Below are 22,757 nucleotides of genomic sequence, written 5' to 3'. Positions count from 1 at the left end.
GCTGGCCTCGAACTCACAGAGATCCGCCTGGCTCTGCCTCCCGAGTGCTGGGATTAAAGGCGTGCACCACCACTGCCCAGCTCATCCCAGCCCTTCTGCCCAGCTCATCCCAGCCCTTTTTACTTTTATTTATTTTTGACACAGGGTTTTTTTTCAGGTTGCCTAGGCTGCCTGTGCACTCACTCTGTAGTCTACACAGGCTCTGAACTTTTCATTTCTCTTCCCTCAGTCTCATGAATAGTTTGGATGACAGGTCTATACCATCTGTCTTAGGGTTTCTATTGCTGTGAAGGGACACCATGACCACAGCAACTCTTATAAAGGAAAACATTTGATTGGGGCTGGCTTACAGTTTCAGAGGCTTAGTCCGTTATCATGGTGGGAAACATGGCAGCATGTAGGCAGACCCGGTGCTGGAGAAGGAGCTGAGAGTTCCACATCTTGATCCACAGGCAGCAGGAAGTGAACTGTGTGCCATACTGAGTGTAGCTTGAGCAAAGGAGACCTCAAAGCCCACCCCCAAAGTGACACACTTCTTCCAACGAGTCACATCTAATCCAACAAAGCCACACCTCCTAATAGTGCCACTCCTTTGGGGTCATTTTATTTCAAACCACCACACTATCCAAATCATTTTTTTAATTGGAAATGTATGCATTCAGATCTGTTGAAGGAGATACTGTTAAATTCTTCACTAGGAGTCATTAAACGAACTAACAAGACACCGCCTATTTATAGATAAATAGCCATATCTGTATTTTTGTGTCAGTTAATAAAGGATATTAATTTTTTATTTGTTTGCTTTGACAACAGGGTCTCACTATGTATCCCTGGCTGACCTGGACCTCATTAAATAAACCAGGTTAGCCTGGAACTCGTAGAGATCATTCAGGCTCTGCCTCCCAAATTCTGGAATTCAAGATGTGTACCAGCCCATAATTTTTCAGTATGCTATAGTAGTTTGATTTAGACTTTCTTGGACTGAAAACTCTAGTTTCATTTTGCTCCAAAAGCCATTTTGGCAAAATGAATGATAGTGACTGACCAATTCAAATGCTAATCAGAGAATACACATAGCTAAGTTTGAATTTCTCTATGCTTACTGAGACCATCTCAAGACCTCTGTATCTATGTGTGTGTTTAAATGTAAGTCTTTCAAGTAATATACAATTCTAGACTTCAAGATGATGCTTCAAAGCCTCAAGTTTTAAAAGGCAGAAATAGAAAAACTAATATTTGAGAATGCATGTAATCTCAGCAGGTGTGAGGGAGACCAGCTCCCTCTTTTCCCCGCTCCCAGGGTACTCTTGAGGAGGGAGAAGTGAGAAGTATGTAGATAGAAATACAGAGGAGAGAGACAGACAGAAACACAGGATAGCTCGGGAGGGCCTGGGTCAAAACCCACCAGCCCCTTCTGTTTCTACTAAAGGGCTTTTAAAGGAATGCCAAGGGGTGGAGCAAAAGACCCCCCCCCAGCACAGCCAAGTGCAGACCATTCCAGACACCTGGTGACCATGCATGTGGCCTAGACATGCAGCCCTGCTGTGTAAAGCAAGCTCAGATCTCACTAGGAAGCTTTTGTGGGCTACCACACAGGCAGAGAGACAGGAGGATCAGAATATCCTCCATGTTCAAGGTCCCTGCTAATGTGTATAGGTGCCCACAGAGGCCAGAAGAGAACATAGACTCCCCTGGAGCTGGAGTTAAAAGCAGTTGTTTTGAGCCCCCATGTGAGTGCTGGGACTCTTCAGAAGAGCAGGAAGTGCTCTTAATTACTGAGCCTTCTCTGCAGCCCCCCCAAGTGTTTTAAAGGTTTTGTTGTAGTGGTCTTTCACTTCCTTACGTTTATTCCAGGATGGTGGTGGGTTTTGAAGCTGCTAGAAATGGGATGGTTTTCCCCAGTTTCTTTCTCAACATGCTGTTATTGGCATATACAAAAGCTACAGATTTTTCTATTTTAATTTTTAATCCTGCCTCTTTGTTCAGCGTGTTTTACCAGTTCTAAGGATTTTCTGGTGGGGATTTGGGGTTTTTATAGAGAATCATAGTGTCTGCTGTAAGGGTGCGCTGACTCTTCTCTTTCCCATTGCATCCCTTTTCTTGCTTCTCTGACCTGATACTCTGGGTGTGACTCCCAGCTCTATACCGAGTAAGAGCAGAGAGAGTGGACACTTCCTGTCTCGTTCTTGATTTCAGTGGAAATGCTTTGAGCTTTTGCCTAGTTAATATAGTGTTACTGTAGATTTGGTGTATATAGCCTTTATTATGTTGTGATATGCTCCTTCTATTCTGAGTTTCCTATGGACTTTTATCATCAAAAAGGGGTTGGGTGCTGTTGAATGCCTTTTCTGTATCTGTTCAGATGACAGTGTGCTTTCTGTTCTTGAGGCCATTTATGTGATTACGCTTGTTGATTTACATATGTTGGATCATCCCTGCAAATATTTTGTTAGGATTTTTTTTTTTTTTTTTTTTTTTTGTGGCCATGTCCATTGGGGAGATTGGTATACAGTTTTCTTTGTTGTCATTGTGTGGCTCTGGTAACAGGATACACAGTCCATAGGGGTTTGGAAGTGTTTTCCCTCTCCTGTTTTATAGAGTAGTTTGAGAAGTATGGCTATTTGTTTTTCTTTAAAGGTCTGGTAAACTCAGCAGGGGATACATCTGGGCCTGAGCTTTTTAAGTTATGAGATATTTAATTGCTGCATCATTCTTTACCTCTTATAGATCTGCTTAAAGTATATAGCTAATCTTGGTTTAAATTTGGTCAATCAGGAGCTGGAGAGATGGTTCAGGGGTTAAGAACACCAGCTATTCTTAACCCAGTTCTGTTCTCAGCCCCCACATGGCAGCTCACAACTGTCTGGAACTCCAGTCCTAGAGAATACAATGCTCTCTCTGGCCTCCGCAGGCCAGGAACATTCATAGTGTACAGACACAGATACAGGCAAAACACCCATACACAAAGATGAAAACGTTCTTAAAAGCTTGGTAGATTATATACACCTAGAAATTCATCTGTTTCTTTTTAGGTTTTTCAAATTTAGTGGCATGAATTTTTTAAGGTATAACATAGTGGCTTTGAATTTGATTAGTAACTATCTTAATGACTCTCTTTCATCACTAATTTTTATTAATTTGAGTTTTTCTGTCTTCTGGTTAGTTTGTCTATCATTACAAATATCAGAAAAATTAAAGGATTCCGTGTTTTCTATCTTATCACAGTGGAAGAGAACTATTCATCAGAGGGATCGAGAGATGGCTTAGTGCTTAAGAGCACTGGCTGCTCCTCCAGAGGGTCTGGGTCCACTTCCCAGCATCCACATGGCAGCTCACAGCCATCTGTAACTCCAGTTTCAGGGATCCTACACCCTCTTCTGGCCTCTGTGGGCATCAGGCACACACTTGGTACATAGACATACATGCAGGCAAAACACCTATATACATAAAATATAAAATTTAAATAATTTAAAAATAGAAGCAGACAGAAAACAAGAAAATACAAAGAATCAATGAAGCAAAGAGTTGGTTTTTGGAAAGAAGAAAGATTTAGGTCCTACTTTGGTCTCCAACACAAATAAATATTAAATACTTAAAAAAGTATTAGTGTGTGTGTGTGTGTGTGTGTGTGTGTGTGTGAGAGAGAGAGAGAGAGAGAGAGAGAGAGAGAGAGAGAGAGAGAGAGAGAGAATGTGCACGTGTGCAGGCACATGCACACATGTGGAGATCAGGAGACAATCCGCCCAATCAAATACTTCTTTAATGAAATAAAAAAAGGAGAAATGTATTTGAGAGTTCTTTCCTCCCTGGGTTTAATTTCATAACCAAGTGTTAAAAACTACAGTGGCTTTGAGTGTCGCTCATTTAGTAGAGAGCTTGCTTCGTCTGCGTGAAGCCTGGGTCCAAGCCTGAGCACTGCCAGCCCAAAAGCAAAAAAGACAAACATATGATAAAGGAACAGCTGGATGTGGCAGCACACACCTGTCATCCCAGCACCTGTGAGGCCAAGGCAGGCAGCTTTTCTGTTGGAGAGCAGATGAGGCTAGCTCCATAGGGAGATCTTACTTTAAACAAAAAACTCACAGAATACTGTGAGTATAATACTATTTTTCCATCTTTTCCTGACTATAATATCTAAACAATGGAGTAGGTAATAGGGATGAAGGTGATACCAACAGAGACGTGGCCGTTTTAAAGCTGACGTGTTTGTGAGTTGCAGATTTCCAGTTACCAGACATCAAGCCCCTCACCAGCGTCAAAGCTGGCCTTCAGGATGCATCTGCAAATTCTGTCCCTCTTGAAAGTGTTCACATCAAAGGAAGAATAATAGACTTTGTAGCCCAGGTATGCTTTTTGTGGTTTTATGACAGGTAATTAAATGAATATAAGTCATAAATGAGAATTTGGTTGCAGTTACATGAACTAAATGAAATACATTGAAATACATGTGTCACTTGTTTAAGGAATAATGGAAGGGAATTTTTTTTAAATTAAGTATTTAATACAAACACATGTTTTTGTTTTTTTTCCCTAATTTTCTATCTATAGTTGGTTGATTCCATCATGGAATTGGCATCCACAGATACAGAAGACCAATTGTATATTATTCTAAAATCTACTCGTGAAGCACATTTTTCCACTTACATTTTTAGCTTCTTATGGACTTATTGGGCATGGCCCCATCATAGGGCCAGGAATGTCTGTATTCCAGACGTCCCCAGCCTCATGACACTTGGGAGGTAGCAAAATTCTTACCATGAGAGGGCCTTTTTGACTTCTCCTCTGGTCAGGTGTATATAACTACCTAAATATGCAGCTGGTGCCCTGGGTCATGTGGCATGAACAGTCCCTGGTGGTGGTAGGAAACATGGACCCCAGAAACCAGGCTTGTGAATTTGGAGGGCATGTTGCAAATTTAAGGGATTTGAACTGCGGTCAGTGGTCCACACCTGTAATCCTAGCACTTGGAAAGTGAAGGAAGGCAGGAGGGTCCTGAGTTCCAAGTCAACTTCAGGTTCAAGTTCATGACCAGTCTGGGCTGCATGTGACCCTATCTGAAAAAAGCAAAACAAAACAAAAAAATTTGAGGAAATAAGTGTGTATAATTATTTTCATTAGCTGTTCTTGCAAATGTTCCATGCGGTTTTATCAATTATGCAGAATTTGTTCCCCTTCCTCTTTCAGGTCGTTGTTTTTCAGACATATACAAATCAAAGTCACGTGCCTATTGAGGCAAAATATATCTTTCCTTTGGATGACAAGGCAGCCGTGTGTGGCTTCGAGGCATTCATCAACGGGAAGCACATAGTAGGAGAGGTAAGAAGAGAAAGCAAAGAGTCCCCATGTTCCCAAATCTCCATCATTTGAGTACCCAAGGCTGTAAGGTTGGGAAATTAAAACCAAAAACACTCTTTGAAGAGTGGCCTCATACAGGCAGCCTCCACTGTCCCTCCCTAACCAACGCCATTCTCTTACAAAGTCTTTGTTTAGGTAATTTAAACAAAGAAAGCTAATTCCTTTTTGTCTTTCTTTTTTAAAAAAGAATTATTGTGTTTTTATTTGTCCGTGCGCACATGCACGCATGCACACATGCCACAGCCTGTGTGGAGGTCAGAGAACACACGCAGGGGTCGATTAAAGGCGTGTGTCACCATGCCTGGGCATTTCTTCCACATGTGGGTCTCAGGGACGAAATTCCCATCATTCTGCTTGTGACACAGGCCTCTTCCACCGAGCCACCTGCTGGCCACAGAGGGAATTATTTCAGTGTCCAAAGTCTGAGAGACTGAGGAGGACACAGTGACAGACAGAGGAGGACACAGTGACAGAGGAGGACACACAGACAGACTGAGGAGGACACACAGACAGACAGAGGAGGACACACAGACAGACAGAGGAGGACACACAGACAGACAGAGGAGGACACACAGACAGACAGAGGAGAACACAGTGACAGACAGAGGAGGACACACAGACAGACTGAGGAGGACACACAGACAGACAGAGGAGGATACACAGACAGACAGAGGAGGACACACAGACAGACAGGAGGACACACAGACAGACAGAGGAGGACACAGACAGAGGAGGACACAGTGACAGAGGAGGACACATAGACAGACAGAGGAGGACACACACACAGACTGAGGAGGACACACAGACAGACAGGAGGACACACAGACAGACAGAGGAGGACACAGTGACAGAGGAGGACACACAGACAGACAGAGGAGGACACACAGACAGACAGAGGAGGACACAGTCACATAGGCTGTCCCAACCCCCAGGAGGCTGTGACAGGGGCTGAGAGAAGTCTCCCTAACACAGTGAGTTACAGGCAGCCAGACAACACAGTGGAAAGCAGGCACAGTTGAAAAATCACTACATTAAAAAGGTAAGTAAATACACCTTTTTGTTGTGTCTGACCAAAGTGCCAAACTTTAATTTTCAACTAACTGACTGGAATTTGGTCCTAACTTAGAGAGGGTTCACTTTAGTTGGACTTTTTTTTTTTAGTCTATCCCAGGCTCTTATTAGGCAGTTCACTTTTGGCGATCCGTGTATGTAAGTTTCCATTCATCCGAGACTTGGTTTCCTAGTTTGTCTAGGCTTCAATAAACATTGGTGTCATTTTCCATATTAAAGTCTGAAGCCTCTCTTCCTATTGTAGATGATTTCTAAACAGTCTTATTAAATAAGAAACACAGAGCCAAATACAGAAGTACAAGCCGTAGACATCAGAGCAATAACCGTCAACTAACCTTAGCTCACCACACTGCTGCCGTAGCTTCCCAAGAGAACCTCTTCCTGTCTAACCTGCACCTTTATTGCCTTCCTGTTCTGCCTTCTCATTGGCTCTAAGCCCAGCCACATCACTTCCTCATCACTGCCTGTCTATACAGACCTCCAGGTCTCTATGGTTGGTACTAGGATTAAAGGTGTGTGTCACCACACTTGGCTGTGTCCTTGAAAACACAGAGACTCTGCCTGCCATGTGATCGGATTAAGGGCATGGGCTACCACCACCTGACTTCTGTTTATGGCTATGACCTCTGATCTCCAGGCAAACTTTATTTTTTAACATACAAATAAAATATCACATTTCAGCACAAATAAAATACCACCACATCCTATAATAAACATTCCAAAAGTCTTTCCCAAAGTTGGGCATGGCACTTCACACCTGTGACCTCAGCAGAGGCAGGAGGATTGTTGCAAGTTCCTTTTTTTAATCCCCTGGAGACAGGGTTTCTCTATAGTTTTGGTGCCTGTCCTGGATCTCACTCTGTAGACCAGACTGGCCTTGAACTCACAGAGATCTGCCTGGCTCTGCCTGGGATTAAAGGTGTGTGCCACCATCACCTGGTGATTGTTGCAAGTTCAAGGCCAGTCTGGGGTATGTGGTAAATTACAGGCTAGTCTAATACAGAGTGAGACTTTGAAAAAAAATAAAAACAAACAAAATCATCATAATAATTGTCTTTTCCAGATAAAGGAGAAGGAAGAAGCCCAGCAGGAATACAGAGAGGCTATCAGCCAAGGCCACGGTGCTTACTTGATGGACCAGGACACTCCGGTACATTATTCATCCAGTAGCTGGCATATTATGGGAAATTATTTGAAATAGGAATCCATAATGGGAACCAAGATCGTTTACAGTACTCTGGGCTTATAAGATCTCTTGTAAATGCCACACATGGTGCCACACACCATAATCTCAGCACTCGAGAGGCAGAGCAGGAGAATTGCTACAAGTTCCAGGCCAACCTGTTCTACATAGTGAGCTCTAGGCTGTGCAGAGCTACCTAGCAAGACCTTGTCTCAAATGCACTAACAAAAATCCCTTAGAAGTAAAGGAGGCCAAGCCAGCCCTGTGAGTTGTCTAAACAAAGGGGGAGATGAACTCCGTGCTGTAGGAACAGGAAGAGCTGGTACTGCCACTGGGCACTGGGTTGCCAAAACTAAACTCTCCTATCAACGTGTCCAATTTTCACCAAGTTATAACCCAGAAGGCATTCCCGTAAGAGCTTTTAGAAATTTCATGTTTGGTTGAGGAAAGAACACACTGAAGGTTAATGCAGATCTAAGGGATAAATTGCTTTAATTTTTTTTACATTTATTGATTCATTGTGCATGCACACACATTCACAACGCAGCATGCAGAAGTCGAAGGACAGTTTTCTGGAGTTCTCTTTCTACCACCTAGGTCCAGGAAACTGAACTCAGGTCGTCAGCTTGGTGGCTGGCTAGTGCCTTTACCACCACACCAACCCATTTCTGGCCCCCATTCATACACTTTAAGCATCGGCACTGTGAATTCTTTAACAATTCCCCTTCGTTGTTTTAGCTCTTTCCTACAAGTGGATGTACTTAATGTCAAAAGCAGTCATTTAGGGCTGGTGAAGTAGCAGGTAGAAGTGTCCGCTGTGCAGGCTTGACACCTGAGTGGATCCCCAGAACCCTCTGGTAGCATGAGAAAATGGATTTCCTCTGCCAACTGTTGTCTGGCCTCCACATGCATCTATGGAAGGCAGTGCTCATATATCCACACCATAGCACACACATGCCCACAGTCACACACAGTTCATGCCCATCCATACTCACACACTTAATGCCACACATGCATACATCATGCATACACAGACTCAATAAGTTTAAAAACAAACAAAATAGTACTAACACCTAATCCTACCTTCATCTTTTACTCTTCTAATCCAGATGTGTTAAATTTTTATCATAGAGATAGAATGGCAAGTGTACTTAGGGATGCTGAGATGAGCTCCTTAGATATCAGGAAAAAAAGTTATATCTAGAACTGGGCACATACTGTTACAGAAGTGGCATGCCTTCCCAGTGAGAAATCACTCCAGCACTTAGCGGTGAGTAAGGAAGAACTCTTTACTAACAGTGCGTGACCGGTTCTGGCTAATGCACAAAAGAGAACCGTCCCTGAACAGAGCCCACATCAGCTTATGTAGTTTCACAGCCCCACGTTACACTTTGAGTCATTAAACATGTTTCACAGAGACAGAAATTCCAAGGTTTGGCTGTTTGGTTAAATGGGGAGATTTACAACGTAAAATACTGCCATAGTCATCCCGACACAGACCACGGCCGCTTCTCCCAGGCAGCTGTCAGCCAGGGTTGTCCTGTTTCCTGTTTGCCTGGCAGAATTATGCCCTTCCTGATAGTGAGAGAGCTGGGGGCGCTCCTTTAGTTAGATTCTACTTCGTGAGACCTCACAGTTCCTGAACAGTCTTAGTAGATGCCTTACTATTCCATTTATTATTCTCGGTTTCTCCTGTGTCAGTAGCTCGGGTGGTAGAGTGTTTGCATGAAGCCCTGGGTTCCCTGTAGCTCCAGACGAACCAGGCATGGTGCGACACAGCTGTGAATCTTAGCGTGAAAGAATCTTCCGAGGCGGGGCCTCGGAAGTTCAAGGTCATCCTTGGCTGTGTAGTGAGTTTGAGGCAAGCTTACAGTCTATGAGACTATCTGGAAAGAAGGGAAGAAAGAGAAGAGAGCGAAAAAGAAAATGGGAAGGGAATGAAAAATACTTCTTATTCTTCCATCTTTGCTGCTCATTGGGTTGCTGGCTTCTGCAATAATTATCAGCAGTCCATTCAAAGACTGTTAAGGACTTTAAAAAGTACGATCATAAGCTTACCCTTCAGTGAGCAGATTAAGCTTAGGGCGAGCTGAAGACTGCTGTCTGCACCCTGGTGCCAATTGCCATCAAGGTCAAAGAAGCCACGGGTCCCTCAAGGAAGGGGTTGGATGGAAACACCCATGTGGCCAAGTGCAAAGTATGTGATGGCAGTGTGGAGTCCCTTGAGCACTTCCCCAGTGGCCACCTCTCCCCTGTCCCCATCACTAGTGAATTTCTCCAGAGTTCCCCGTGACACTAATAATGGTATATCACCGCTTTCTGAGGAAGAACTTGGCTGGTTGTCTTTGAGTCACTCTAGTGATACAAGGAATGAATTGGCAGAGAGTGGATGTGCTTCTCAGTCGCTGTTTGTATTTCAGGATGTTTTCACTGTCAGTGTTGGAAACTTACCGCCTCAGGCGAAGGTTCTCATCAAAATTACCTACATCACGGAACTCAGCATCCAAAGCCCTGTGGCCATCTTCTTTATGCCTGCCACTGTGGCGCCCTGGCAACAGGACAAGGCTTTGAATGAGAACCTTCAGGTGGGTGTGCGTAGAGATGAGATTTGATGGAAGCCAGATATAACACACTTTTAATCCCAGCACTTGGGAGGCAGAGGTGGCCAGAGCTCTGTGAGTTCAAAACCAGCCTGGTCTACAGAGTGAGTTCTAGGACAGCCAGAGCACCATAGTGAGACTCTGTCTCAAAAAGCCCATATATGTGTATATAGTGGTGGTGGGCAGGTTCAGAAGAGATGGCTCAGTGGTTTAAGAGCACTTGCTGCTATAGCAGAAGACCTGGGTTTAAATCCCAGCACCCTCGTGACAGCTAAGAATTGTCTGTAACTCCAGTACCAGAGGATTCAGCGCCCTCTTCTGGCTTTCTCAGGCACTGCGCTCACACACCTTACTACACATATGCAATCGAAACACCTATACACATAAATAAAAAAATAAATCTTAGAAAAAAAGAAAAAAATCTTTGTGGTAATGGTCAGAGGTGTTCCTGACGCAGCTGAATGTTAGAGGTTAATGTCATCTCCTGACCCAATGCCGTGTGTCACGGCGTGGAAATGAGACTCTCTCGATGCTGTCTTCTGTGCCTGGCTCATCACCGTAGTACCCTAAAAGCTTACTGGAAATTCTCTTATTTACATATGCCTTTCTTCTAACAGGATACAGTGGAGAAGGTCTGTATAAAGGAAATAGGGACAAAGCAAAGGTTAGTACCTAAAATATGAATCCCGTGGGTTACCTCGTGCAATGGGCATGAGCTGTATAGCTTCCATTTTCATTTACAATTGCTGGAGAGGCTGGGAGGTCGGTTCAGTCCTAGACTGTGTGCCCACACGCATGATTTGATTCTCAGTGCTGCGGAAAGAAGAAAAATGATTTGAAACAGCTGCAAGTGGGAATTTAAGATCTCGTACTAATGTGACCTCTTCATTTTCGGCAGCTTCTCCCTGGCTATGTCCATTGAGATGCCCTACAAGATTGACTTCATCTCCAGTGACACACACGAACTGAGACAAAAGGTCAGTGAATCCTCCTTTGGTTTCTGGAGAGCTTCGTTTCCCACTCAGTCTATCGTATCGAGAATATACGTCCGTGGTATAAAAGGGAGCTAACGCGACATCGGCTTCCACAGCGGCCGCCAGTGTCCCTTGCTGCTCCCCAGGCTGGAGTCCACCTGTCACCTTGGATGTTCGAGCTGCTTCTCTGCCGTTGCCTCGGGGCTGTAAATAATAATGATTCTCACTGTTTTGTCTTGATTCACCTGCTTCACGTAAGGATGGGAGGTAGCTCGGTTGTGATGTGTTTGCCCAGCACGTCTGAAGCCCTGGCTTTGATCCTCGTTACTGGGGGTGGGGCAAGCTGCCTTTTGACATCCTGTTTTGATAGGAGTATGTATGTTTGTCACTGAGCCAATACCACAGTGGCATTTTATTTTTATATAAAGATTTGTTGCCAGGCAGTGGTGGTGCACATCTTTTTTTTTTTTTTTTTTTTGGTTTTTCGAGACAGGGTTTTTCTGTGTAGTTTTGGAGCCTGTCCTGGAACTCACTCTGTGGCCCAGGCTGGCCTCGAACTCACAGAGATCCGCCTGTCTCTGCCTCTCGAGTGCTGGGATTAAAGGCGTGAGCTACCACCGCCCAGCACTTTAATCCCAGCACTTGGGAGGCAGAGGCAGGCACACCTGTGTGAGTTTGGGGCCAGCCAGGTTTACAGAGTTAGTTCTAGGACAGCCAAGGCTACACAAAGAAACCCTGTCTCAAAAAAAATGAAAAAAAGATTTATTTTTATTTTCTGTGATGAGTATTTGCCTGTATGCATATATGTGTGCTACCTGAGTGCTGGTGCCCACTCTGGCCAGAAAACAGCACTGGATTCCCTGGAGCTGGCATTACAGATAGTTGTGAGCCTCCATGTAGCTGCCGGAAACCAAACCCAAGCCCTCTGCAAGAGCGGTAAATGATCTTAACCATTGATCCATCTTTCCAGCTCTGACACTGTGTTTTTTAACCATTATATAATATTTACTTTAAAAAGTAACCCCCAGGCTGGGGATGTAGCCTTGATACCAGGCGCTAATCTTGAACTGCTGAACCTCCTGCCTCAGCTTCCCAAATGCCGGAATCAGTACTGTGTGCCCCCTTGGCCCAGGTAGTGGTGGTGCACGCCTTTAATCCCAGCACCCAAGGCAGAGGCAGGCGGATCTGCGTTTGAGGCCAGCTTGGTCTACTGAGTGAGTTCCAGGACAGCCAGGGTTATGCAGAGAAACCCTGTCTCAGGGGGGAAAAAAAAAAAAAAAAAAAAAAAAGGTTGTGTGCCTGGCTTGAAACTATGTTTAATATTTTTTTCTTGTTTCCTGTGTCCTAGCTCCCTCTTTGAGTTTGTCTCCCCACGCTGGCTTTTTTGTTTGTCTCCGCATTCCACTTTAGTGGCTTTCCCCCAAATGCCAGAAGTATGGATAACTCTGTGTATTCATCACTCAGACTAAGGTCAAGACCATGGCCAGTTAAAATCAGGATGTGTGCAGATGAGCAGGAAGGATGAATGAGGGGCTGGTGTTCAGAACGCTGACACAACCTTCCTCTCCGATTTCCCTTGGGGGGGGGGGATGAGGAACAAATGACCTTGCTTGGTTTACCTGGGTTGAGAGGCTCCCGGGGCCTGAGCTCATTTACGGTGCTCATTTACCAGGTTTACTCAGTAACTGGTGCCTCCATCTGTGAACCTTCCTTCCCTGGCTCCTCGGAGCTAATGGGCACACGGCAGGTGCCTGTCTCACCTGGGTTAGCAACGGTATGGCTGAGTCACCTACCACAACTTCACAATGATCCAGCCTCCTAATATGTGCCAACAACTTTCTTTGTTGCTATCCCCAGTCTGCTTGTGACCCCACATGGTTTTTACTCATTCTCTTTCATTATGAGACCTTAGCTCTCTGTAGGGAGCGGAAGTTAGTGCAAGACATGATCATTTCGGAACAAGCCCTCCTCACCTGCCTCTGTCACAAACAAACAGCCCCACAACTCTGTGGCTTCAAATATCAAGCCGTTTTTATCTTCAGGTTGCTGTGGCTTGGTTGGGACAAGATGGTCTAGGACCACCTGACTCATACATAGCCGCCGGCCTGTATCACTTTGTATGGCCACTGTGTGTCTCCCATTATACATCAGGCTAGCTCAGGCTTGGTTTTTTTTTTTTTTTTTTTTTTTTTTTGGAGGGCAGTTTTCGAGACAGGGTTTCTCTGTGTAGCTTTGTGCCTTTCCTGGAACTCACTCTGTAGTCCACACTGGCCTCAAACTCACAGAGATCTACTTGCCTCTGCCTCCCAAGAACTCTTAGGCTCTTTTGGGCGGCCCGCCACCCAGCTCCCATGACACAGAGGCTTATTATTATCATTATTATTTTCGACATAGGGTTTCTCTGTGTAGTTTTGGAGCCTGTCCTGGAACTCACTCTGTAGCCCAGGCTGGCCTCGAACTCACAGAGATCCGCCTGCCTCTGCCTCCCAAGTGCTGGGATTAAAAGTGTGGGTCACCACCACCCGGTTTACAGAGGCTTATTCTTAATTGTAAATGCCCAGCCTTAGCTTGGCTTATTTCTAGCTAGCTTTTCTTAACTTAAATTATCCCATCTATCTTTTGCTTCTGGGCTTTTATTGTTCTCCACAACTGTATATCTTTCTTTGTTTCTTACTCTGTGGCTTGCCATGGTGGCTGGCTCCTGGAGTCCCCTTCCTTCTCTGGTTCCTTCTTTTTTTCCTCCCAGATTTCCCCTATTTATTCTCTCTGCCTGCCAGCCCCACCTATCCTTTCTCCTGCCTTGTTATTGACCGTTCAGCTCTTTATTAAACTATGAGGTGTTTTAGACAGGCACAGTAATACAGCTTCACAGAGTTAAACAAATGCAACATAAAAGAATGCAACATATCTTTGCATTGTTAAAAGAAATGTTCCACAGCACAAACAAATGTAACATATCTTAAAATAATATTCTCCAACACCTGTTAGCAATAAGTCAAGGTCAGCTCTGTGGCATACTGTTCAGTCTCCTGATACTTGCCATCAGTATTTGCCAGTAGTATTGATCAAAGTAAGTCACATGGTCAAACCCATTGGCGAATTCAAGAGTAAAGCAATAGATACCACTTCTAAATGGGGGAGCTCCTAAGTCACTGCAAAATGGTCAGTGTCCTGGAGTGGAGTCCTGTGGCCATTTTACAGTGTACTGTGTTGTCGTCATTATTTTAAAACTTATCATCTTTGTCTTCAAAAGCTGTTTCATATTTATAGACACATACTTTACAAAGTATGATCCCTAGGTGTCTCGTGAATGTTATGTTTTATCATTCCAGGTTCTGATGATATACTATGCTTTCTGCTATATCCAGATAAATGTACAGATCTATGGTCTTTAGATACAGAATTGTCTCAGACTTAACTAGATTTGACTGTATAACTCCACCTGAGAGTTTCAGACACTTAACCAATCTGATAGTGGTCATTAGTAACTTTGGAATGTACTACTGCAATGTTGATTCATAATGGAGCTATGTAACTAATGCAGATACTTACCGCTTGGCAGGGCAGGTCATTACAGACAGACAGGATGCTGTCGTTCCCTTCTGAACTGTGTGTGTGTGCCTGTTCTCTTTTGCAGAGTACGGACTGTAAAGCTGTGATCAGCACTGTGGAGGGCAGCTCCCTAGACAAGAGTGGGTTTTCTCTCCACATTGGTTTGCACGATGCCTATCTCCCAAGAATGTGGGTTGAAAAACATCCAGAAAAAGAAAGTGAGGTACGTTACTACTTACTTAGGAGTCAGAAACACTGCCAGATGTGCTAGTTCATTTAGGAAAGCTGAGGCAGGAGAATTACCACTAGTTCAAAGCATGCCTTGACTGCATAGCAAGAAAACACCAACATACATACATACGTACATACGTACATACGTACATACATACATACATACATGAAATAGCTGAGCATAGTGCCTCATGCCTATTAATCCAGTGCTTGGGAAGTAGAGACAAGGGGGAATCAGGAGTTTGGTGTTATCCTTACATACAAATTTAAGACCAGCATGTGCTCTCTGAGACCTTGTCTCAAAAATATAATAATGATGATGATAATAGTAATAGAAGTAAGAGATACTGTATACTGAAAAAAATGTATGGATAAATATGTTACTAAAGTTAGAATTTGTTTGTATTTTGAAACAGGATCTTTCTATGTAGTTTAGGCTGGTCTTGAACTTTCTTTGTATCCCAGACTGGCCTTGAACTTGTGATCCTCTTGATTTAGTCTCCCAGGTGCTAAAAGTACAGGCATGTGCCACCCCATCCAGTGTTAATGGGGTGGGGGTAGCTCTTGGTCCTTGTCTCCTTGAAGGAAAGAAAACAGTCTAGAGGCATAGACAGTTTAACCAGTTTGTTTAGCAAAGCTAAGCAAAGCAAACACTCCAAAGAAACTCAAGTGGGCTGCCCCAAAGGCAAGCAGTCCAGTGCCTTTTTTCATGGATTTTCAACAAGTTGCATGAACACTTATGTTGCTAGAGTTTTCCTGCCTTGCCCACAGTCAAGGCAAATCTTTGTCACCCGCCAGTCCCACAGCCGCTCAGACCCAACCAAGTAAACACAGAGACTTATATTGCTTACAAACTGTATGGCCGTGGCAGGCTTCTTGCTAACTGTTCTTATATCTTAAATTAATCCATTTCCATAAATCTATACCTTGCCATGTGGCTGGTGGCTTACCAGCGTCTTCACATGCTGCTGGTCATGGCGGCGGCTGCAGTGTCTCTCCGCCTCAGCCTTCTGCTTCCCAGAATTCTCCTCTCTCCTTGTCCCACCTACTTCCTGCCTGGCCACTGGCCAACCAGTGTTTTATTTATTGACCAATCAGAGAAATTTGATATATAGACCGTCCCACAGCACACTTACAAAGTGGGTGGTTTATTCATGGGGTGAGGTGACCCTTTGCCTCCCAAATCATGGTGGATCAGACCTTCCTCTCCGGGCATTTCTTCCTATGATCTTCTGGAAAAGCCCACAGGGTGCGTGGTACATAATCACAGTCTAAGTGATGTTACAAGGGTGGGGGTCTTCTAAGGATGCAGACTCTACCTTAGTGCACATGAAATGCCTCGGTGCCTTAGTTTCTGATGTAGCAGGAACAACCCGACTATAACTTCAAGGATGTTTCACCGCATGAGGCATTTTATATGCCAGGAGACACAGGCACCAAGATACAGCTGGTATTCCTCAGTTGCCTGGAGCCCACATGGTAGAAAGAGAACTGACTTCTGCAAGTTGTCCTCCGACCTCCACATGAGGACATGTCATGTGTGTGTGCATGCATGTCTATATACAAATATAGAAATATAAAAAAAGCTGATACTAAAAAAATAACTAAAGGCCAGAGAGATGGCTCAGCAGTTAAAGGTGCTCGCTGCCCAGCCTGACAAGTCTTCAGTTTAGATCCCTGGAGCCCACATGGTAGAAAGAGAGAAATGACTCCCATAAATTTTCCTCAGACCTCCATGTGCACACAGAGTCATGTGTGCACCCACATACACACACAAACACACACAAATAAGTAAACAAAATGCAATGAAAATGTTCTTAAAAAATAAATAAAATTAGCCAGCAATGGTAGCGCACACCTTTAATCCCAGCATTCGGGAGGCAGAGACAGGTAGATCTCTAAGTTTGAGGCCAGCCTGGTCTACAGAGCAAGTTCTAGGATGGCCAGGACTACACAACTACACAGAAAAACCCTGTCTTGAAAAATTAATTTCATATATATATATATATATATATATATATATATATATATATATATGTGTGTGTGTGTGTGTGTGTGTGTGTGTGTGTATGTATAATTACTTATGACCATAATATAATTGTGTGTATTTGGCTTTTTTCTAATTGCTTGTTGTTGTTTTTTTTAATTTTTTTCATTCCTTTTACATACCAACCACAGATCCTCTCTCATCCCTCTTCCCACTCCCCTCCCCAACCTCCCCCCTCCAGCCTACCCCATCCCCTCCTCCAAAAGGGTAAGTCCTCCCATGGGGAGTCAGCAAAGCCTGGTGCATTCAGTTGAGGCAGGACCAAGCCCCTCCCCCTGCATCAAGGCTGAGTAAGGTGTCCCACCATAGGGAATGGGCTCTAGAAAGCCAGCTCATGCCCCAGGGATGGATCCTGTCACACTGCCAGGAGGCCCTCAAACAGACCCAGCTACACAACTGTCTCCCCTCTGCAGAGGGCCTAGTCTAGTCCCATGTAGGTTCCAATTGTGTGCGTTTGTAACAAAGAATTGTTGCTTTCGTTAAAATTGAAACTGAACCTTGGGGCTGAGAAGGAAGCCTGAAGACCTGAGTTTGATCTCAGAGACCGACTGGCAGAAGAAGAGAACAGGCCCCCACAAACTGTCCTCTCACGTGCACATCCATGCACCCATACATACCTGCACACTAAATAAACAAAGGAGGAAATTCAGATAAGGAAAAATATAATAAAAATAGCTTAAAGGGCTCAGTGGTTAAGGCCTCTAGCTGCTCTTTCAGAGGACCTGGGTTTGATTCCCAGCACTCACATGGTGACCACAACCCTCTGTAACTCTGGTTCAGAAGATCAACACCCTCTTTTTGCTTTCAGGGACACACGGTATCCACATGGTACATAGATTATCATGCAGACAAAACACCCATGCACAGAAAAATAAAATTTAAACAGAACTTAAAACTGAAACCTAGGCCGGGCGGTGGTGGTGCACGCCTTTAATCCCAGCACTCGGGAGGCAGAGCCAGGCGGATCTCTGTGAGTTCGAGGCCAGCCTGGTCTCCAAATCGAGTTCCAGGAAAGGCGCAAAGCTACACAGAGAAGCCCTGTCCCAAAAAACAAAAAACAAACAAACAAACAAACAAAAAACCAACAAACCTGAAACCTAAAGATAGGACTAGTTTACGTACTGGTTAATAAGAGGTCTGTGCATGTATTTGAGCAATCACTACAGCATCTGTGTTCCTTTTATAGTAGTGTGTGAGTGAGAGAGATATAGCCATTCATTATTTGCACAAGGTCAGGTCCTGTGATTTTTGTTTTGTTCTGTTTTAGATAGTATATGTTTCAGTACCAGAGTCTTGTGTAGCTCAGACTGGCCTGAAAGTCATTAAACTTCGGATCTCCCTGCCTCCACTACCCATGGGAGGAATAGGGAACTACCACATCCATTTTATGCAGTGCTGGAGATCAGACCAAGGCCTTTGTGTTTACTGGGCAAACACTCTACCACTGAGCTGCATCCCCGACCCCATATAGATTCTTGATTTCTCGGGGGTTTTGTCCTGTGTGTTTACATCTCTATCTCTAACATTCTGCTTTTTATTTGAATGCCTGGGATGCCCTTCCCCCCCACTTTTAACTCCTAGTATGTCATCTTATTATTGGAAAAATAATAGCTAAGACCTGTAGGCTTAGCGCTTTGGAAGAATAAGCAAGAGAATCAAAAGTTCAAGGTGACCCTTGACTGTATAGCAATTTTAGGCTAGCTTTTGTCACATGGTGGAGACCCTGCCTCAAAAGAATAAAAAGAGAAACTGTATCTCTTTTATTTTGGTAGCATTAGTTTACCAGAAGGTTTTCTTCTAAAGTGTGGGAGTGTGTGTGTGTGTGTGTGTGTGTGTGTGTGTGTGTGTGTGTTGTAAATATGTGCCACAGAAAGCCTGTAAGGACCAGAAGAAAACTTTGAGCATGTTCTCTATTTCCCCATGGCTTCCGGGATTGAAGTCCGGTCATCAGGCTTGAACACAAGGCATTTTTACCTACTGAACCATCTCACAGGCCCTAGAAGCTTTCAGAATTGTGTTTCCCCATTTAAGTTCCAAGAACCTCCCACTCAGTGTCTTTTTCTTTTAGGCTTGCATGCTCGTCTTTCAACCAGATCTTGCGGCCACCCTTCCTGGCCTCCGTGAGAAGAACGAAGTGATTATTTGTCTTGACTGTTCCAGTTCCATGGAGGGTGTGACATTCGTGCAAGCCAAGCAAGTTGCCCTGTACGCTCTGTCTCTGGTGGGTAAAGAGCAAAAAGTGAATGTTCTACAGTTTGGCACAGGTGAGTCCACTGTCCCCAGTCCTTCACGCATCTCTTCTTTAACGTGAGCATGTGCAGACGTGAGTGTTGGGGCCTGGCTGGCCTTGTCTGTCAGTGGGAGACAGCTTAGCATGAGTCTGAAGCACAGAAGGCTAAGTCAGAGCCTCTTGGTGAAGATCCCACCTCTCCCGTTCATAAGCTCAGTAGTCACTTCAGGCAGGTCTGCTTAAACTTTTGATGCCTTGGTTTTTCCATCTGCATGATGATAGCCCTTACATCATAGTCTTGTAAGTATGGAGCCAACACAGGCCCAAGATTTTAAGCTTTGCTCTATAGTGGGTAAGATACAAGTGTGACCAATGTAATCATCTACTAAACAAAACACAGGAACCTTGGTTTATTTAATAGGAAGGTCCAGAGTCAAGACTGACATTTCAACCAGCGCACTCATAGATAACGTAGTAGAAATGGGCTCAGGCATCACCAGGCCAACGCTGTTACTAGGTCAGTGTTACCCTCCAGGAAGGACAGCAGGGACAACTCAAGACTATGACAGGGCAGACCTGGGAGTGGTGGCTTAAATCTATGGATCAGGGCAATGCCTTAAGCACCACCTTACCTAAGATGGCTTGAAACACAGTTATTTGGCTATGCCATCCTAGTTGGGCATTACCTAATGGTAAAGGGGTTACAAAAATAATCTTAGGGTAACCTGTCATATGGTTAATGGTAACTTTGAGCTGGGGACGGTGGCTCATAGCTGTAATCCCAGAGCCCCAGAGACTTAGGCAGTAGGACTGGCAAGAGTTTAAGGCTAGCCTGGGCTACATTGAGAATTCCAGGCTAGTCTGAGCTACGGAGCAAGACCCCGTCTCAAAGAAATAAATAAATAAGGCATCTCAGGGATGAAAGAAGGAGCATAGAGCAGTCCTGTCCCGTTGAGTCTCATCTTCTATGCCGTCCATCTAGCTTTTTTTACAATGAAGCTAGGATTGTTCTGCCATGAACATGGATCATAGCAGGATGGCGGGCACTTTGCTGGGGACTCTGCGCTGCCAGGGCTGAGCCACCCATGCCACTGAAGTGCCCTGAGCTTTGCTTTCCATGGATGATGCAGAGATCTCTACATAGAGCTTGACTCAGAACATCTCATATAGTACAGCTTATAGAATATGCTTGAAACATGAGTGGTTTTTGTATGTTAAAGTATTTGTATGTAGTTTTCTGAAAAGGAAACCTACACCACATAAATATCTAATGTTCTTTGTGGTAGAAGTAGTGGTATAAAGTAGCATTGGTGTTCATTAGTGGTTAATCTGGTGAGTGTTTAATGGCAATATATCATACCTTCTTATTACACAGGTTACAAGGAGCTATATTCATATCCTAAGTACATTACAAGCAAAAAAAAGGCCACAGAGTTCATTATGGTAAGAGAATTATCCCCACCCACCCCCGAGTCTTTGTCTGCAAAGCTTGAGAGGTGCTGTCCAGGACTTGATCCTGGGGTGTTTGCACACTGGTGAATGTGAGTCAGCTTTCTCTATAAATGCATGAGATATAAACAGTTTATAAGGAGGGAGGTCTCTTTAGCTCACACTTCCAGAGGTTCCAGTCTATATTTGCTTGGCCCTCTGGCATTGGTCCTTTGGCAGCACAGCGTATTACTGCAGAGGGAGGTAGGCCATTCACCTGCGGGCTCAGGCGCAGAGAAAGGCAGGGGCCAGGGGCCCAGTATCCCCTTCTTCAAGGGCACATCCCAATCTGAATCCTAGTATGCAAGGTCCCATCCACTCCCAATAGCACCACAGGCAGATAATAAAACCTCTGTGGGGTGGGAGATGTCAGTTATCCATCCCACAGCAGTGGCCTCTGATGATGGTGGTGGTGAGGATGGCTTGACCTTTCTTTAATTGGAATTTAGCAAAAGAGAAAAGTCAAACTTGCAATCCCAGCACTCAACAGGCAGAGGCAGGAGGATCGGGAGTTCAAGAACAAGGAGGTTAGCTACCTGGTAACTTTGAGGCCAGCCTGAACTGTGCCTGTTTCAAAAAAAGAAACTAAAAAAGGGGCTGGTGAGATGGCTCAGGGGGTAAAGGCAGTGGCTGAGTTCCACCCTAGGACCCACACTAGAAGGAGAAAACTGGCTTACACAAGTTGTGTGACCTCTACACATGCACCATGGCACCCGTGAGTCCCCGCCCCCCCTCACACACACACACAAGTCAAAAATATAATAAAAAAATTAAACAACCAGGAAGAAAAATTGCCTTCATTCCTACCCCTCAGTATGATTCCATAAGCATTTTGGAAATTTTTCTTCTGTCCATTGTTTTAAAACAGTCGTATCGCCTAGGCCAGCAAAGTCCGGGTGCTTTGACAGCCTGTTTCTATGCACAGATGCTTAGTTCTTTGAAAACTAGTTTCTAGATGTTCGGTGGTGATATTATAGTTGCTGTGGGGCATGGAATAAACTAAAAGGATATAAGTATCTTCGTTCTATGAGTGTATAACTTCTTTATGACACTGTGTCTCCAGGTTCTGACATGTTTCCTTCAATGAGTGAGGAGTTAATGACAGCATGCACGTGTCCATGATGGAGAGGCTGGAAGTAATAAACTGCTGTTCTAAAGGATTTACCAATAAACTTGCTTAGGAAATCTTAAGTTATACAGAAGTAGAATTTAGTTAAAGGAACGCTGCCTCAAATATGACTGTAAGATAAGTAGTGCACTAGCCAGGCTTCTTAGGAACTCCTGAAAGAGAAGAAAAGTAGAGCTGAGCTCTAATTACATTAGAGCTCAGGGTTACCAAGTGTTGCTCAAAATCCAAAACAGTCTTATAATAAAAAACCCGGAGCCTGATATTGGAGTAAATGCTGAAAGATCAGAGAGATGAAGGAACAAGCCACTGACATGTCTTACCTCGACAACTCCAAAATCCTGTTTGAAAGCCTCTCAGTCCCCAGTCCTGAAAAAGCCCTTTTTCTTCCTGTCTCCTCACACCTTACATACCTTTCTCTGCCCAGCCATCACTTCCTTCCTAGTGCTGGGATTAAAGGTGTGTGTGTTTCCTAAACACTGGGATTAAAGGTGTGAGATCTCAAGTGCTGGGATTAAAGACCTGTGACTCCCAAGTACTGGGATTAAAGGTGTGTGCCACCACTGCCTGGCTCTGTTTCTCTCCTAGACTGAGTCAATCTCATATAGTCCAGGGTAGCTTTGAACTCACAGAGATCCATCTGGATCTCCCGAGTGCTAGGATTAAAAGTGTGTGCTACCACTGCTTGGCCTCTATGTTTAATCTAGTGGCTTGTTCTATCCTCTGATCCTCAGGCAAATTTATTAGGGTACACAATATATCACCACAACCAAGGATACGTTTCTGTTAAGCTTTGTTCACCAAAGACTGCCAGCCAGGCAGGAGGACCTGGATTAATAACTACCCAAGAACAACAACACTGATCCGATTCAAAATCACTAGGATGATGTTTTTTCTGTG

The 22,757-nt window shown here is 44.3% G+C and overlaps 1 protein-coding gene across 1 annotated transcript in view; it reads left to right on the top strand.

Moving 5' to 3' along the window:
• Parp4 (poly(ADP-ribose) polymerase family member 4) overlaps positions 1-22,757 on the top strand; it is a 94,115-nt gene that overhangs the window by 34,307 nt on the left and 37,051 nt on the right. Inside the window, exons 15-23 of the mRNA XM_037208506.1 lie at positions 4,220-4,344; positions 5,185-5,316; positions 7,490-7,576; positions 10,030-10,194; positions 10,827-10,873; positions 11,108-11,186; positions 14,821-14,958; positions 19,082-19,277; positions 20,619-20,686. Coding sequence (XP_037064401.1) covers positions 4,220-4,344; positions 5,185-5,316; positions 7,490-7,576; positions 10,030-10,194; positions 10,827-10,873; positions 11,108-11,186; positions 14,821-14,958; positions 19,082-19,277; positions 20,619-20,686 — 1,037 coding nt within the window. The remainder of the gene's footprint in view (positions 1-4,219; positions 4,345-5,184; positions 5,317-7,489; positions 7,577-10,029; positions 10,195-10,826; positions 10,874-11,107; positions 11,187-14,820; positions 14,959-19,081; positions 19,278-20,618; positions 20,687-22,757) is intronic.

Source organism: Peromyscus leucopus, chromosome 9 (genome assembly GCF_004664715.2).
Source record: "Peromyscus leucopus breed LL Stock chromosome 9, UCI_PerLeu_2.1, whole genome shotgun sequence".
Taxonomy (NCBI): Eukaryota; Metazoa; Chordata; class Mammalia; order Rodentia; family Cricetidae; genus Peromyscus; species Peromyscus leucopus.
Note: the sequence above shows the minus strand (reverse complement) of the source record. Positions and strands in the feature narration are given on the sequence as shown.